The sequence below is a fragment of the Populus alba genome, chromosome 16, assembly GCF_005239225.2.
Source record: "Populus alba chromosome 16, ASM523922v2, whole genome shotgun sequence".
In the NCBI taxonomy this organism is placed as follows: Eukaryota; Viridiplantae; Streptophyta; class Magnoliopsida; order Malpighiales; family Salicaceae; genus Populus; species Populus alba.
In genome coordinates, this window is record NC_133299.1 from 4092627 (window position 1) to 4110183 (window position 17557).

Below are 17557 nucleotides of genomic sequence, written 5' to 3' on the forward strand. Positions count from 1 at the left end.
TCCTCTAACTAAACCATTTAGTAAAAAGATAATATTAGAAACATCGAGAGAAATAGGACAAATGCTTAAGTGAGAAATAAAATTGATGATAACCCAACCTATGTGATTAAAGATCCTATAAATTAGGTTCATATAGGTAATAACAAAGTTATTTGTGATTTTGTAGCACTATAAAAGAAGCCCTTAAGATAGTGCCAGACTACAATTAAAAAGAGGATGAACTACAAAGTTCTTAATGAGTTCCATATTCCTCGTGGATATTGTTCAAATTGCAGTGAACACTTGATAGAATCATGTATATGAGTATGGAGTGGAGCTGCTCATATGGGATACTAGCAAAATCTTTAGACAACTCATGAACAACCAGGTGCACACATGGCTTAAGCATAAAACCGAGTCAAAAAACAAGAAATTATGGGGGTATAAAGTGATTGGCGAGATAACTAACTTAAAATAAGATTTTTTGGTTCATAATAATTAATAATTTCACCAATAATTTTGTAAGTTAAATCTCATTCTTTACATGATTTGGTTTATAGTCCAAAAGAAATCAAGTTAAATGCATTACACTTAATAGATAAAAATCCAATAAGTATACTTTTATTCCAAAATTCTTTTGAAATATGTGGGGGATTGTTGTAAATAATGAAGACTATTTTAAAAGGTTTTTATCCCATATTAAAAAAACACAACTTACTTCTTCTGAACATCGAGTATATACAGGGCTTTCTATCCTATATTGAAAAAATAAGAACTTCTTCTAGTGTTTATATAGTAAACTTTGATATGAGATAATGGCCAATAAGAAAAGGATAGTTGGCTCGTGCACATAAGATTGGCCGAGCAGGAGGAAAATATCTGATTGCCCCCTACATGTAAGACAATGCCTGTACTTTCTAAACCTTTTGTCTCCAACAATAATTTGTTTTTGGACCTTAAACTGAAACCATAATTTTTAAACACCTAGAATTAATTTTCTAATAGTTACAAAATCCTAACAATTATTTTATTTTGAAATCTTTTTAACAACTACAACTCTTTAATTCCATAACAGCTTTTTTATTTTAAAACCTTCTTTAACAGCTACAACTCTTTAATCCCCTAACAACTCTTTAATTCTCTAATTTATTTACTGCCTAGCTGTTACATGCTAGCAACGTATACATACCATCCACTCTTACAATCAAAGGCTGCCAAAAACCATTGTATTTTCTTATGTTTGCAAAACTTGCTAGTATTTCTTTTTGCTCTTGGTCTGACTATTTTTGTGACCCTCGTTTTAAAGGAGAAACTTGTTAAATCATGATGGATAACCTTGTGTTGAGGAAATATTTTTAAAGATAGTGTTTGTTCATGCCTTAAGTTTTATTTTGTTTATGTTCTTTATCGTATTTTCATACAACAGTATCAATTCATAAATAATCAAGCATAAGTCTCATAAGTCTCAAGAATTCAATCAATTACCATTTTATTAATAAAAGTAATATTAACACATTTTTATGATAATTTATTTATAAAAATTTGGTTTTTTTCCTCCTCTTTTTTAATGCTCGGGGGAATAATTATGGATGAATTAATGCATCAAATACAATTTAATAAGATTTTGACTTCGAGAATTTATTAATACCATTAAACCTAATAAAATGGGGATTTCATGATTCACATAAACTTATAGCTTTGGATTAGATTTTCTTTAACCATTTTAATGTCCTAAATTCTCAACTGAGAGTGTGTGTATGTCCTTTTATATATGAGTTTACATTTATTTAGGCATTTAGTGATTGAAATTGTAATAATAGTTGTTTTTTAAAATTTTTTTATTTAAAAATTTATCAAGATAATGTTTTTTAGAAAAAAAATATTTTTGACATTAGCATGCAAAAACAATTTAAAATCTTTTAAAAAATAATTTTAAAAGCATTTTTTGAATGCAAAATCATACACTCGTAATTTTAAACTAAAATTATTTTTTGACAACGTAATTCCAAAAGTCAATCACAAAACTAAACTTGTAAAAAATATGGATTGAGATTTACATATGTCTAACAATCCATATCATAGTATGATCGTAAAATGTACAGGGGAATGACAAATGATTGTTTTCTCAAGGTATTGTTACATTTTCTTAGCCATGTGAAATATTACTTTTTTTACATTTTTATATTTAGTTAGTGTCATAAAATTAATTTTTATTATAAATCTAATATAAAGTTTTCTTTTTAGAGCTAACAACATGTCTTTTTATAATAGTTTTAATTTGAATGAAATAAAACTAAGATTTTTTAATTAGAATATCACAAATATAAAATATTACCAAGTTTATTATAAATTATAGATTTAATTTTTGTTTTAAATAGTAATAATGTTGATGTGCTTCTTAACTTTTTTTGATGAAAAAATTCATCTTTTTTTTCAACAAGTGAACATGTTTCTTAATTTTTCATTGAAAAAAAATAGGGAAAAAAATTAAAAATAAAAAAGGTCAATAATTTTCTGTTAGTGAATATACACATGCATAGAGTATATTCAGAAAAGGAGGAATACTTCAATCTTTTAGAAAAATATAGTAAGAAAAAAGAAAAAAGAAAAACTAAAACTTATTAAAATACAATATTCCTCCATCTGGAAAACTGCAAAACTAGTTTTCCAGTTTTCTAAGGTTTTTCCAAGTTGGAAAACACATTTTTGAGTTTAACTTCCGTAATTTTTTTATTGTTTTCCAAATGAAAAAAAATAAAATGATGAATAATAAAATATTATTCTTTCATACATTAGAAATTTTATAAATGCAAAATATTATTTTTTTAATATTTGGTTAGGGTCATGGATTTATGTTTTTAAGTTTTTCATTGTTTTCCAAATAATAAAATAAAATGGTGAATAATACAATATTATTCTTTCATATATAAGAAATTTTTGAAATTAATGCAAAACATTAATTTTTTATATTTTTATATTTGGTTAGAGTCCTAAATTGGTTTTTCATTAAAAATCTAATATTAAGTATTTACTTTTTTTAGTTAATAAGTATACATTTTCATGATAATTTTTAATTGGCATTTTATAATTTTATTATGACAAATACTAATACTAAGATGATTATTGAAAAATCAAGTTTTTAATTTTTTAAGTAAAATAGTTACAATTTTGACATATTTCTTATTTTTTGGTAATAAAGTTTTCTATATTTTTTACAAATGAACATATTTTTTTATATATATAGGAAAAGGAAAAATAAAAAAGATAAGAAAATTTTAATAGAATTTTTTTTTTAATTTCTGAATATACCCTATGAAAATAAGAGCCTTGATAGTTGACCTAATTTTTTTCTGTTCAATTCTTATATAAGTCAAACAAAATACTTATTTTCTATTTTGAAAAAAATAAAAAATAGAGATAAAAACTAAAAGCTATTTTTCAAAGTAAATACAAAATTTTTTATTTAATTAGTTTTGTATTTGATATTTTATTCTTACACAGTAATTGTTGTAATTGTTGTGCATGATAAAACGACGTCTAGATTTTTAAACAATTCTATAAAAAAAAGTGATTCTAAAAGAAATTATGCATTTTTATATGCGTTCTCCAATTCTTAAAAATTTAGTCATTCCCTAAGAAAATATAGTTTAATCGTATTTATTTATTTTATTTTGATTTGAAGTGAGGGAAAAAAAGGAGAAACATTTAAAAAAAAAATCGAGCGTTAGCCAAAAAAAGAAAATAGAAAAAGACAAAATGATGAGTGAGAGTGGAAAATAAAAAAAAATTGAAAACAAAAAAAATGAAAAAAATGAAGAGTAAAAAAATTATATGAAAATAAATAAAATTAAGGGCTACAATGTTGTTATCTAATTTATACATATTTTTATCTAGTTTTTCTATATCACAACTCTAAATTAATATTATTTCTAACATTTAAATCAAACATATTCAAATAGGATTTCCTATTAAAAAAAAAATAAAAAAACAAATAAGAACATATATATTCAAAATAAAATTTAAAAAGAGAAGTTGTTTAAAATCTTTTTTATATATATTTTTCTCAATACTTAGACTATAAGACAAGTAGTCTTTATAAGAGATGAAAATGAGAACATTAAAGGACACTAAAAAACCCAAGTGTCTTGAAAAATCAAACCCTAAGTGTCTTGAAAAATCAATAGATTAAACTCAAGAGTTATAAAATCTAAGAGGTTCTAATAGGCATTCAGTATATATAAATATTATAGATTTTATAATACTTTCCCTTGAATGACCATGTACTAAAAATATGTCTCATTAAAACATTATAAAGAAAAAAACTAGTGAGAAAAAAACTAAGCCGGAAAAAAGGGTGCAACATTTTTATATGATTTTTTAATGCTTCAGAATTCAATAGAATGGTTTTTTTTTACACACACACACACACTTCAAAATCCAATTCAATAGAAGGTTTTATATAGATACTTCAAAATTTATATTTGAATACTTCAGTATTCAAAAAAAAAAATCAAATTACCTCATTAAAACCTTGTAAAAGAAAACCCAATGTGATAAAACCTAAGTGGCACACCAAAATATTGATGTCTTATCCCAAGTTCATGAATATCGAAGTAATAAATAACACGACAAGACCTGAGTCGAATCACATGGAGGTTAACTATATAAATTACAAATGATAATAATAATAATAATAATAATAAGTTAAATAGGACTTTGAGATATAAGATTAATGTGAGGATTAAACAATGATGAAAAAAATATCAAGTTAGAGGATCCACTATTAGTATTAAAAATAAATGTAATATAAATTCTTTTTATTACTTAACTGGAAACCACACACAAAAAAGGTTCTAATCGGATGATTTGTTATTAATAGCTCATTATAAATTGTTAACATGTTCATATTAATTATCTTATTTAAGTAACACCAAATTTTTAAATATTGTCAGGAATTCATGATGCTAACTTATTTTAACAACAAATCAAGTTCCTTTCATATCACATGTGTAGGTTATATCATATGATTGGCTATGAAAGTGCCAAGCATTTGTTGTACCAAGTGTTATACAACACAAATCTAGATTAACCATTTAACAAGCAAGGTATAAGGAATTAATAAGATAAAAATGATAAGATATATTAATAGCAAGTTATTTAGGATATAATCATTAAAGTCCATATTGAGTTTATATTATACTTATTCTAACACCATTAGTAAAACCTTTTTACCTTGACATAATGAACTCAACTGAACATTATGAATAAGAGAAGCATAAATAAACAAGATAAGAACATAATTATATAAGTATAGTAAATGAAATGAAAAGCATAAACAAGAGATTAATAAAAGCTAACACTTAAGCATTACAAAAATATAAAGAAAGAGAGCAAGAACATGATCTTGATTTGAAAACCAAGATGTCTAAATGCATGGAAAATGCCTCCTTTTATATGTCAAAATTTGAAACTATTGATTTGTTGATTAATTGTTGAGTGGGTGGCCACATCTTGACTTGGTGACAATCTTTATCTTCTTTTCTGAACAAAATATCATTGCTAACATCAGAATTTGAACATATTGTCTTTATGAAAGTTCTAGAAAATTATCTTAGCTTTCCAACAAAATAAAGAATCGGTGCATTTGGATTTCTAGAACTCGAGATATAGGTTGAACACTGAACAATATTTGGGCTGTAGGATAAATTTATACTTTTCCGTTGTTGCTACAATTTGAACTTGAAAATAGCCTTTTTGAATCTTGGACTCTTCATGAAAGTTTTAGGCCTATATCTTAGCTTTCCATCCTTATAGAATAGATCTAAATCCAAGTTCTACAACTCTAGTTATGATCCAATAACTGAATGGTATTCCAGTTTGAACTGAACTAGCATCTATTTTCTAAGTTTGACCCTCTCTTTGTCCTTTCAATTTTAATACTTAAACTCATCAATCAATCCTTTCATTTATGTGATAGACATGCATTTAAGATGAACATTTACCATAAATTAAAGGTATCTTATATTATTAGATATATTATTATAAAACATGCTTTAGTTAAGGAGTTATTGATACTTCAAGTGCAAAATGATGATATAAAACCTTGATAAAAATGCACTTTTAAGTACTAATAAATGATAATTGGTTAAATGTGTATTTGTTTGATAGTGAACCTAACTTAATAAGTGATTTGAAACTGACTTTGCTTGAATCCAGTCTTGAGGTCATCATATTCTCAAAAATATAATTTATTTATTTATTCATAAAATGTTCTTAGGCTATTACATCCCTTAATATTATGACCCTTCGGTTATGTTATCTCTTGTTCATTTGCTTCTTTGGTAATTATGTCCCTTGAAAATTATGTTATGAATATATAAATAGGTAATGCATTAATTTATTTTATTCTAATTAATATTTTAACTCTTGTTTTATGATTTGTGCATTTGAATTTGCATGTTCAAGGATGCCACTGACAATACCCTTTTGAATTGCTTCTTTGTTTTCCATCTAGTTATAGTTTGGTTAGTTATGTTACTTATAAGGTGATTTGTTTATTTTTATTATTTATTAATATTTTAACATTTGATAAATTTATAAATATTATTCTATTATTTATTCTTAATTCAATGCGTAAAGAATTATATAGTTGCTTGACACCTCATTTCTATTTTTGATTTTCAATGTGTTTAAGTGTTACTAAGCACATTGATTATATCAACCTTGAAAAATGTGCCTTCTCTCTTATTCTTTCTTTTAAGTAGTCATTCAATTCTTTATAGGTTCATTGAGTGAGTAGTGTTCTTCGAGCTTATTTTGTATTAAGAAATTAGAATGTGTATATATCCAATCTAATTGCTCTTAATATTTTGGGTCCAAGGTCCATAATTGATAAGAAAAAGGTGAGGAATTGAGCATTTTATTAAGATATGAATCCAAAATCACTTTATTTCTTAGATTGTTTAGTTTTTTACTTAAAAAATGCACAAATACTAGGTTGGATAACTTAACATAAAGGTGACTCTTAGAATAGTTCTTTAATTTTATTTTATTTTTGTTAGTATTGCATGATAAAAAGAATAAAAATGTGTTTGGTTGAAGAGACATGGATGGTGATATAAAAATAAATTTATTTCTGAAATGATTTTGAAGTAAAATTTTATTTTAAAAAAAAACATAAAAATATTAGCTATGTCCCAATTGTCTTTGTTTGTTTGTTTTTTTTTTTTTTTTTTTCTAAAATGGTAACCATACGCTATCTAGGTTTAACAAACTGAAATAGTTTATCTTATGTGAGATACTTTTAGGGTGGGTGATTTTTATGTTTCCTTGATATAACCGGCCACTTATCTTATAATCCACACTAGAGCAACCTGAAGTATTGTTGCCTTTAAAATAGTGACAACTCCTTTATCTCTTCTTTACCTTTTTATTTTATTTGCCTAAATATCTCCTTTACATGTAATGAGAAATTTGGTGATGCTGTATTATTGCACTTTATTTTTTGTTTCTTCTTGAAATTAATTTTTAAAAGAGTATGATATTTTTTTTATCCTTTTCAATTATGAAGAAACTCACTGTTCAGTTCCAGATTGGCTGCATATACGAATAAGCCACAAGAATAAAGCCAAAATAGGGCCATAAACAGCACTCCAGCTCTGCAATGAGATTGCCCATTATGAGGTATGCCTTCAAAGGTGTCTGGGATCAAGGATCGAACAAAGTTGACCCCTTAAATCATAAGTTAGTTGAATCTTGTGATTGTGTCAGATCTTCTCCTTGTAATGCAAAATATTGGCCAAGAAAATTATTTCATTAGTTATTTATGTATTTTCAGTTTGATTTGGAGTTGAAGGTTTTTGCTTTTTTTTGTTTTTTTTTTCTTTTTTAAGATAATTGATTGGCCAAGTTCTTGAACAGTGTTTGATATTATTATAAGAGCAGTGTCAAAGTCATCCTTTTTCTTGCTGCCCATTTATTGCACTTCTCTTTTGCTTTCCGTTCCTCTTCACTAAATGCTCTTTGCCTCCCCTTTTCTTTAATCTTCCTTGCTTTTCGTCACTGTATTTGCAGGTTTCTCTCACCGTCCTGCAACTAGGGTTTCCCCTTTGAACTCTCACATCTGTCAATAAATTAATCTTACCATGTTTCTCATCTTTCAACAGCTGACTGGATAGTCTTTTTCATTTGCAAAATCAAAGTCTCTGGATCTTGAAAGAGCCTACACGAGAGGGGTAAAGAGGTAGTATTCCTTTTTACCTGATAAAAGAAACCTAGTAAAAAAAAGGTAAGTACAGGCAGCCCAGCTACAAGATCTTTTCATTTTTGCTTATATTCTTCATCTTAAAGCACTCTGCTCAATTAATGTTATGTTATAGAAGAAGAGATTGATGGTTTATGTACTTGTGATTCGATTCAATCGGTAGAATACCTGTAAACAAATGCCTCAACACCTTTAAGGAAGAATATATACATATGATGAAGGCTATAAGATTGCACCATATGAGAGATCCCACTGATGACAACTTCAAAAAAAAGGATCTGTCTACATTGCAGTAGGTGTATGAATTAAAATTTGGAGAGAGAAAATGGGGAGGAGGGGGCGTGGGGGCTGTGTCATGTTGCAGCCATGGAGCTATTGACTAAAGGTTCAAAGAATCCCCACACAGGAAACTATCCCTGTACCCTGATGTATTCTGTTTTGACTATTTATTTATCTTTTATTTATTTCATTTTATTTTATTTTTTTACTATAGGGAGTTTTTAAGTAAATTTTGGAGATGAAATATTCACACAGTAGTATCAGATTCAAGAAAGACTGCTTTTCAGGCCGTAAAAGTAAAAGTTTGAAAAGGAGATGCATAACTAGGGAGGAAAACTGCTGTCATGAAAAACACTTGTGCTGCTAAACTGGTCAGACGCATATGCATGTGCTCCAAACAAGTCTCTGTATAATATAAATAACAAAGGTTCTGCCCACATCAATCACCCTTGGTCTTCAGATTATCAAAAAAATAATGTAAAATAACTATTTTAAGTTTTTCATATTGTAAATTCCAAATCTTAAGAGGTTGTGCATCAATAAGAACATGTCTGATGGATTAAGGTGTTCAATTAATTTTTTGCAGCATAATAGATGGCTTCCTCGAGCTATTCCAATTCTCCTTGTGCTGCTTGCAAGTTCCTACGGAGAAAATGCATGCCAGATTGCATCTTTGCACCATACTTCCCACCCGAAGAGCCTCAGAAGTTTGCCAATGTTCACAAGATATTCGGTGCAAGCAATGTCAGTAAGCTCCTCAATGAGGTTCTTCCTCATCAGAGAGAAGATGCTGTCAACTCTCTTGCCTACGAAGCTGAGGCACGGATGAAAGATCCAGTCTATGGCTGTGTTGGAGCTATTTCAGTCCTCCAGAGGCAAGTTATTAGACTCCAAAAGGAATTGGATGCTACAAATGCTGATTTGATCCGATATGCCTGCAATGAAATGCCAGCAGCAAACCCCCAATTTGGAAGAAGAATGGGGCATGGAGGGGTTTCTTATGATCAAAGTTCTGGTATATATTATCCTTCTCCATGGAATAATGACACTTGTGGTGAGAGAGGAGATGGTAGCACTTAAGCTCTCCAAGCCTGTATAAAATCGGGATTATATGTGCTATGTTATTAGCATGGAGAATACCTTTTTAGGGTTTCTTATGCACATGACTCATGCATTATCATGGTGAAGTATGATTTGTTACCTTGTAGAGAGATCTTTCTATATATAAATATATAACATGTGAGACTGTACTTTACTTTTGGATCATTTTCTCGAGTAAAGCTCTGGAATAAGGTCATTGTGCTTTAAAAGAGACACCAAACCCATCCCAACGGTTAAAACTTTCAGAGTTTTATACAGAGATCTCAAGTTCAAACACTAATTAAAGGAGTGAGATGATATTTAAAACAGGAAGGCTATCAATCATGTAAGTTGTACAAAATGTTTTTTTAACATAAGATGAGAAATACAATATAAATAGATTTAAGATTGTAAAATCATAGGTAGGTTTTTTTTCCATACATGGTTCATACAAATAATAAGTAATTTCATCAATAAAGATGTAATGCACTTGTGTTTGTATGATAAAAACCTACCATGTAAGATTCAAAAGAAAAGATTGAAAGTAGTTAGTAAGACCTCTCTGTCTTAAGAAAAACACTGAAAACAACTTTTTTTATAACTATGCTTCTTTATTGGCTAACACCAGTTCCAATGCTCTCTCCAAATGCATGATCATTTATAGTGTTTTAGCTTATATAATGTCTTTTGCCTTGATGAATAATACATCATTTTTATATATTGTTGCGCTTTTTTTAATATTATTATACTTTTATAAGTTTCAAATATTGTTGTTACTCACCATAAATCTCAAAAAGTGGATCAATAAGGAATTGTAGGCTTTATATGAACTAAAACGAATGAATTAAACAATTCAAAGTAAGACTTTTTTCTATAATCTTGAAGTCTGATTCCTTGTTAGATTTATTTTAAAAAAGTTATAGGATTTTCTGTATAGAAATCATAATGTTGTAAGCTTATTTAAAAAACTATGGTATTTAAGCATAAACACATGGTGAATCAGATTTTAAAATATGGTATGTCACTCTTGTCCGTAAGAATATCCCTATAGATTAAAAATTTTCAAAGTTCTATATGATAATAAATACTTTTTTATTTGTTAGAAAATATTTAAGCAATATTATGTTTCTTTCATCCTTGCATTATTGATTAAAGAAAGAATATTTAGATACAAGTGCTTCAAACAATCATGCGTTAATGAGTAAACACAAGAGTATGTGATGATAAAGATAAGAATTGAAAATGTAAAGTTACTGTAAAATCATAAAATCAGTAGGACAATCATGATTTTACATAATTTAACATGATTTCAGTTTGATTTTATCATTTTTTATTCTTACGTGATTTTGCACGATAAACATATGTTTAAGTATATATTGACTAGTAAGTCAACTTGCAATTTTAACAATCTTAATCCTACACCCTTCTAATCTCTCAAAAACCAATATACAAAATATATAAAAACATTGTGTTCTAGATATCAAGAATTTACTTGCTCTGGTCTACCAATTATTGCAACCTTATGTATATGTTTCTCGTATATTCTTTCATGGGAGTATAAAATAATATTCCTTCCATAAGATCATATAATTAGAGTTCACTTTTGTGAGCACACATGTATAGTTTATATGACCACCAAAGCTAGCTGAGCCTTCACAACCACCGGCTGCTTATAAAATTTCTTAGTTTTCTGATACTCCATATTTTTTTTAACAGGCAATCATTTGCATCTTAAGAGAGAAGGACATCACACGGTATAACTATTAGCTAGGTGCCCACTTCTTGAACCTCTTGACTAATTTAATGCGCCATCTTCATGTTTTGCAGACAACATAATTTCTTGGAAGATTAACGATAGCCTTCTATTTTGCTTCTGCTAAACTTGCTCCAGTTTCGAGCAGCTTTAATTTACAAGGGAAATATATTGCTTTAATTCAGGAGGAGATGCTCGAGGCTAACATTAAAATCAAAGCTAGGCTCATGAGCTAACTCTTGACTTCAACTCCTGGCTGATAACAACAGCCTGTCCATGATTCCAAGAGCCACTGAAATGATATTTTTCCCACAGTAAAACAATTAAAGGCACATGTTTGATTGATATAACTGGAAAGTTTTCCTTGTATGATTAAATAGGTTTATTTGTATCCTCGTCCATAATTCAATATAGCTTTATAGCAACGAGCATGTGCCCTTAGAGGACATGATAGAAAAATCCAAATATATATGATCATCTTCTCGTCTCCAAAATCAAGAAGAAGACAAAATATACCCCGCCTTAAATTTCAAGATCCACATTTAAGAATTATAATAAAAAAATAAAAACAAGAACCACTCTCCAAGAAAACAAGCTCTTTTTGACGTCTTTTTATGGCTTCCCCCTCCCCATTTTATAGTTGAATCAAGATGGAATCCTGGTCACGGAAGGGTTACATTGACTTGTCCAAATAGTTTTGGTACTGAAATGAAGAAATTAAGGGTTCGGAGTTGAATTGTGATTGAAATATTGCAAGTTGTGAAATAATGTCAGCACCGATTAGCCATAATTAAAAGACCAGGAGGTGTTTCCCTTCTTTAACCGGCCTAATTCCTAAGTGTGAACAAGTGAAAAATGAAAATGGACATGTGCTTCTTTTAAGGCTTTTTTGGACATCAATCTTCAAGCTTTGCACCAACTTGACTAAATTCAGCTTTTCTTTCCAAGCCAGAGACAGATATCGTAAAAAGTTGACACTGTAAATTTGTTGACTTCTCTCTGCTTGTGATTTTTGGTGTCATCTTACTCCTACTATAGCCAATATGTAATGTCATTTTCTGTAACAGTGTGTCGTACAGGTGCCTAGTCTAATAGAAAGCACAAGAAGGATTGTTTTCCCATGTGAGGGTACGTGCATCCACAGAAGAAAAAATTGCATGAGGATCTTGGTTGGATTTTTAACATTTAATGTATCTTTCACATTACTTAATTATCATCCCTGTAATGACCTCCATGATCGTTCCACAAAACGCAGTGGCAACTCCTCTGCAGGAACAGGAACGCATGCTGTACAATAGCTTAGCTCCTTCAATTTCCATGATGATTTTTTATCCCCATCTAGTCTGCTGGTTACATTTTTGCTAGTGATGATGAGCCAGACTGCTCCACCTCTTCAATTCGCCGGGCATAGGTGAAGGGAAATATTAAGTCCACTTTCCTATAGTAAAGGCGCTAGAGGATCAAATTAGAGGGGACAGGTGAGAAATTAAAAGGTGTCCAAATCTTTGTTGTCTAATTGGGAATGGGAGAGATTAACCATGCAAGGACTTCGTCCATATAATTGAAGCTTAATTTCCTTTGATTCATGATCACTTCATATATTTTATTTTTTTTTCCTAAAAAGGAAGAAAATCATATTGTAGATGTAGTTTTGTGCCTCTCATCTAAACCCCAGGAAGTTTACAGTTTCACGATGACACGATACCGAAAACGCCTGGTTTCCACCACCGGTCAAGTGCCATGCATTCAGAGAGAAGTCCAGAGAGATGAGTTGCGTTGTGTTAATTAGCTTCTTAATTTCTTTCCAAAGCTAATTACAATTGCTTTTCCTTAAGCATTTTTGTGATTAAGTGGGGGTTGGCGTGTCCTTTTCAAGGTGTTATCACAATGCTTTTTTGTACTGAAAAAGCATTAACATGTAGAATCTGGAGTAAAATATAGACATATAATTTCTGAGAGAGAAAGAGTCACACCATCAACCATTTTTCATGAGTGAAAAGGGGGCATAGGTAGGTCGGTCGATGACATGAAAAGAATAGGGCGACTCCTAGTATGAGCATGCCTCCTTTTGATGAAATTGAAGACATAACAAGGCACGCGCACGAGCAGCAGAGGAGACAAAAGGGGAGAGGAATCAAAGGTGTGGGAGTTAAAAGAGGGTTGCAATCTGGGACCTGGTCTAGTCTAGTTGAGTTTATTCGCCTCTCTTTGATCAAGAATGGGTCACATCCATCGTTCTCTTGGGGACTTCATGGGCTACCACCCTCAACCGCCCAAAACTATATATCAACTGACCCAGCCAGAAACTCCACGACCGAAGACAGCTTCTGTTGCAATCTATGTCGATTGATTGACTGATTGATTCGACGTGCCTCAAGCCCAGTGGACCTTACCACATGTTTAGTGAACAGATCCTAAGGTAGATGTAGGAATTAGTGAGTTTGATCCACGTGGGTTATACATCTTCCCACTCCTCAAATGTCCCCTCGTGACGGGATGATCCAAGTTTAATTCTCCAGCACATTGATTTCGAATTTAACCATTTTAGTTTATCAGATCTTAATTCATTATATTTATTGAAATAAAATTTTAGAAAGATATAACACCAAAAATGTTGCATGAAAAATCTCGGTAATGATAAAGGTAAAAATAAATAAAAAATTATAATTTAGTTTTATGTTAAGCTAAAAATCATAACTAGTTTTTAGAGATTTTATATAAGAATTACCTAAGATAAATTACAATATTGTTTATTAGAAAAATGAAAAAGTATTGGTTGTGCTTTGTATTGCCGAAAACAACATGTTTTGTTGAAAGTCTAAGCCAATGGTTTTGAATTTGGGCTTAAGAATTGTAAACCATATGGAAATTCTCAACTGAAAAACAATTAATTAAGGAAAGATTTTTATGACTAGAGATAAAATTCCCTGGTAAATTAGTTAAAATCCCAGGCAAAAACAAATAAGAATTTGTATAAAAAAACAATAGTAATTAGAGTTTTGATGAAAATATTATATAGCGTATAAAATTAGTGGCATTATCGTATTTAAAAAAAAAAAAACCCCATCCTTCCTCTGTTAAATTTGTTGGCCATAACAATGGGCTGCCTTATAAATTTTGTGTTGAATTTTGTGTTATTGTATGAATTGTGTATTATGAATGATTGTGATCCTTAAAAATTGTTATGTGTAGTGTTAAGTAAATGTGAATGGGTATGGGGAAGATTGAGAATATGGGATCCAATGCAGGACAAGTTGAATGAATGTGCACACCATATATTAGTTAAATTGAATGACTAACATTAGTGAAGCTAAATGACTAAAGGAGTGTTTGGATTGAATATGGGTTCTTAGTGAGCTAGAATTGGCCTAATGCTTGATAAAATGAATATGTGTAATTAATGAGCCAACAAATGTATAATAATTGTTTTGAATTAATAATTGTTTTGAATTAATAATTAAAATGAATATGTATAATAATTGTTTTGAATTAACGAAATGTATTAAATGTAAGCTTGTAATTGAGATTGATACCATGATAATCTGTATAGAGGCACCAAGAATATAGAAATTGAACCTTCATCCAATAACTATAAAGAGATGCAAATGAGTAATATAGAAAATATAATAAAGTTGTTTAATTCTTTGATAAGTTAAAGTAATTAAATGAAAAAATAAAACAAGAGAATTCTCTCACAATACACATAAAATATACATCAATAATGTATTATCCAACTTCTAAAAAAATATAATGTCTTACAAGCGTATTTATGCTTTGAAAAAACTACATCTTAATTGACCTAGGCTAACATCAACTCATATTAAAATAAAACCTAAAGTATCTCAAATAAAACCCAAAACATGAAAAATAATAAAATAATAATTCTAAAAAATAATGCTAATGTGTCATATATGATAGAGTAAAAGAAATAATTATTGAATGAAATCATTCCTTGAAAAGAACCCTTGGCCAAAATATATGTTGTGTTGCCCCTTAGCATCTAAAAAAATAATAATAAAAACCATTGTAATTAATTTTTCTTTAGCCACCTATGTTTCCATACATAATAAGTAGCTCTCTCATGGCATGGAATCCATAAAACACATGGAAATAAAAAAGCCTATGGTTGCTAAAATTAATTAAAGCCATAAAGTAGATGACTAAGGCCCCTTTTATATAAAGATTAAATTGATCAAGGTTTGATCAATATCGCTGGTTGAAGTTGTATTTTCTTTGAAATTTTTCTTGGTTCAAATACTTTGAATAAGTCCAATGATTACATCTTAAAACTTTTTTGGCATTGATCTTGTAATTGACTCAACTAGAACTTTTAATGGATCTTTTTATATAGTCAGGATCGTATCATCCCAATAAACATGATTATAACATAATATTAAACATTGTACTTATCTTCAAATATAAATACATTAATTATTGAATTGATAATAAATTAATTTATTTAATCCTATTTTATTTAGGATTATGATTTATATTTAGACCAACTTATTAGGGAACCTAATAGGGTACAGACATAAAAACTATTGGTTAGAAATTAAAATAGGATAATTAATCAAGTGTAACTTGATTGTAAATAAGTTTTAGAAATTGACTATAATGTAACTTATACATGGAATTATAATTCTAGACCTAGAAAAATAAAGTAGAAACTTGATTGAATAAATTTTCAAAAAATATTTTGAAATAATATATGTGATATTATTCAGGAGGCAAATTGATATTTTTTTTTTCATTTATAGGGTTTTTAGGATTTTCTATAAATAGTATGTTATGCCTCTTATTTTCTTTACATATAGTACTATAGTACATAGAACAACTAAAAAATACAAATGAAAATAATTTGCTCTCAGAGGAATAGCAATCCCTCTCTTCTAAAAGAGTTTACAAGATTTTTCATTGATGGTTCGTGTGAATTACTGTAAGAGGCTGAAAACTTGGATGACTTATAGTTTGTGATAACTCAACCTAAAAGCAATTATTTAAAGCTAAAAGAATATGTAATCTTTAGGTAATCTTGTTATAAACTCAAAATAACTCTAGATCTATTTAAGAGGTTCACGAAACTCATAGAAATTTTTAGATTTAACATTTCTGCTGTGTATATATGTTTTGAAAAACTCAAAATTCATTATTAGATAATTATGGTATTTCATATTCAATTGCTATTTAGGTCAAATATGGCCAGAATCCACCTTGAAATATATTTATAAAAAAATATTTTTCATAATAGCATTGTCGGTGTGCCTGGCCATGGCAAGCTCGTTGTTGATGAGAAACAATAAAACACTATAGCTAAACCCACAGCCATGACACTACAAGTGGTGGTGCAGAACTAGGGATGCCGCCCTGTGTTACCACTAAAAAACATAGTAACGTTGCTATCAATGCTGGAGGTAATCTCCAACATGAACAACCCACATTGTTAGCAGTAATTATAATAGTTGCTAGCCCATTACTAGTAGCATGAAGAAGAAGAGATTAGGGGTAGAAATACGATTTTTCCCATAAAGCAATCTTTTAGGGTTTTAGGACAAGATGACATATTTGCCCCAAACCCTTATACCAAAATACAATAAGTAGATTAATGGTAGAATTATGATTTTTTCCATCTACATATAAAATATAAAATATTTATTTTATAATTTAAAATTAAAACACAAATTAAATTAATTGTAGAATTAATTTTTCTAACTAGCTTAGGATTGAATTAAAGTGTTTAATTCAAAATTTTCTTAATTTTATGTTATCCTAATTGGATTAGGACTTAATTAAATTATTAACTAAAATGTTTTAGAAAAAATTTCTCTAAATAAAGAGAGTTTTTAAGCTAGAGAATTTCATTTAATTAATCCTAAAAGAGTTTAGGATGTTAATAAGAATTTTAATATGATTAATTTTCTTATTGAATTTTGAAAAATATTTTTTCAATTAAAAAATTTTATTAAGTTTGAGAAATTATAAAATTAGATTAGATTTAATATTTCTAAGTGTTAGAAATACTATTTTAAAATTGCATATAAAGCCAATAATTAGAATTAAAGCATGTAATATATTTTTTTATGCATATTAAAATGTTATTATGTATGATAGATAGTTATGGACATTTAAAGACCAATGTGATTGTGTTTTTTTATAGTTGAATGGTTGCAATATTAAATAGGGCATGCATGTCTTGCCGTTTCTCT

General features: G+C 28.8%; 1 protein-coding gene across 3 annotated transcripts; it reads left to right on the top strand.

The window, feature by feature from the left end:
* The first annotated feature begins 7406 nt into the window (after positions 1-7406).
* On the top strand, positions 7407-9782 carry LOC118051479 (LOB domain-containing protein 25). 3 transcript variants are annotated; one of them, XM_035062135.2, is made up of 3 exons: positions 7407-7662; positions 8053-8266; positions 9108-9782. In XM_035062135.2, the coding sequence occupies exon 3, from the start codon at positions 9116-9118 to the stop codon at positions 9599-9601; it is 486 nt and encodes a 161-aa protein (XP_034918026.1). In that variant the 5' UTR covers positions 7407-7662; positions 8053-8266; positions 9108-9115; the 3' UTR covers positions 9602-9782. The 3 variants fall into 3 exon arrangements, with proteins under 3 accessions (XP_034918026.1, XP_034918035.1, XP_073261352.1); XM_035062144.2 differs by having other exon boundaries at positions 8145-8266; XM_073405251.1 differs by lacking the exon at positions 7407-7662 and having other exon boundaries at positions 7925-8266.
* The last annotated feature ends 7775 nt before the right edge of the window (positions 9783-17557 follow it).

Bases quoted from the DNA above. Each gene is read 5' to 3' on its own strand.
- LOC118051479 (XM_035062135.2), top strand. From the start codon at position 9,116: ATGGCTTCCTCGAGCTATTCCAATTCTCCTTGTGCTGCTTGCAAGTTC.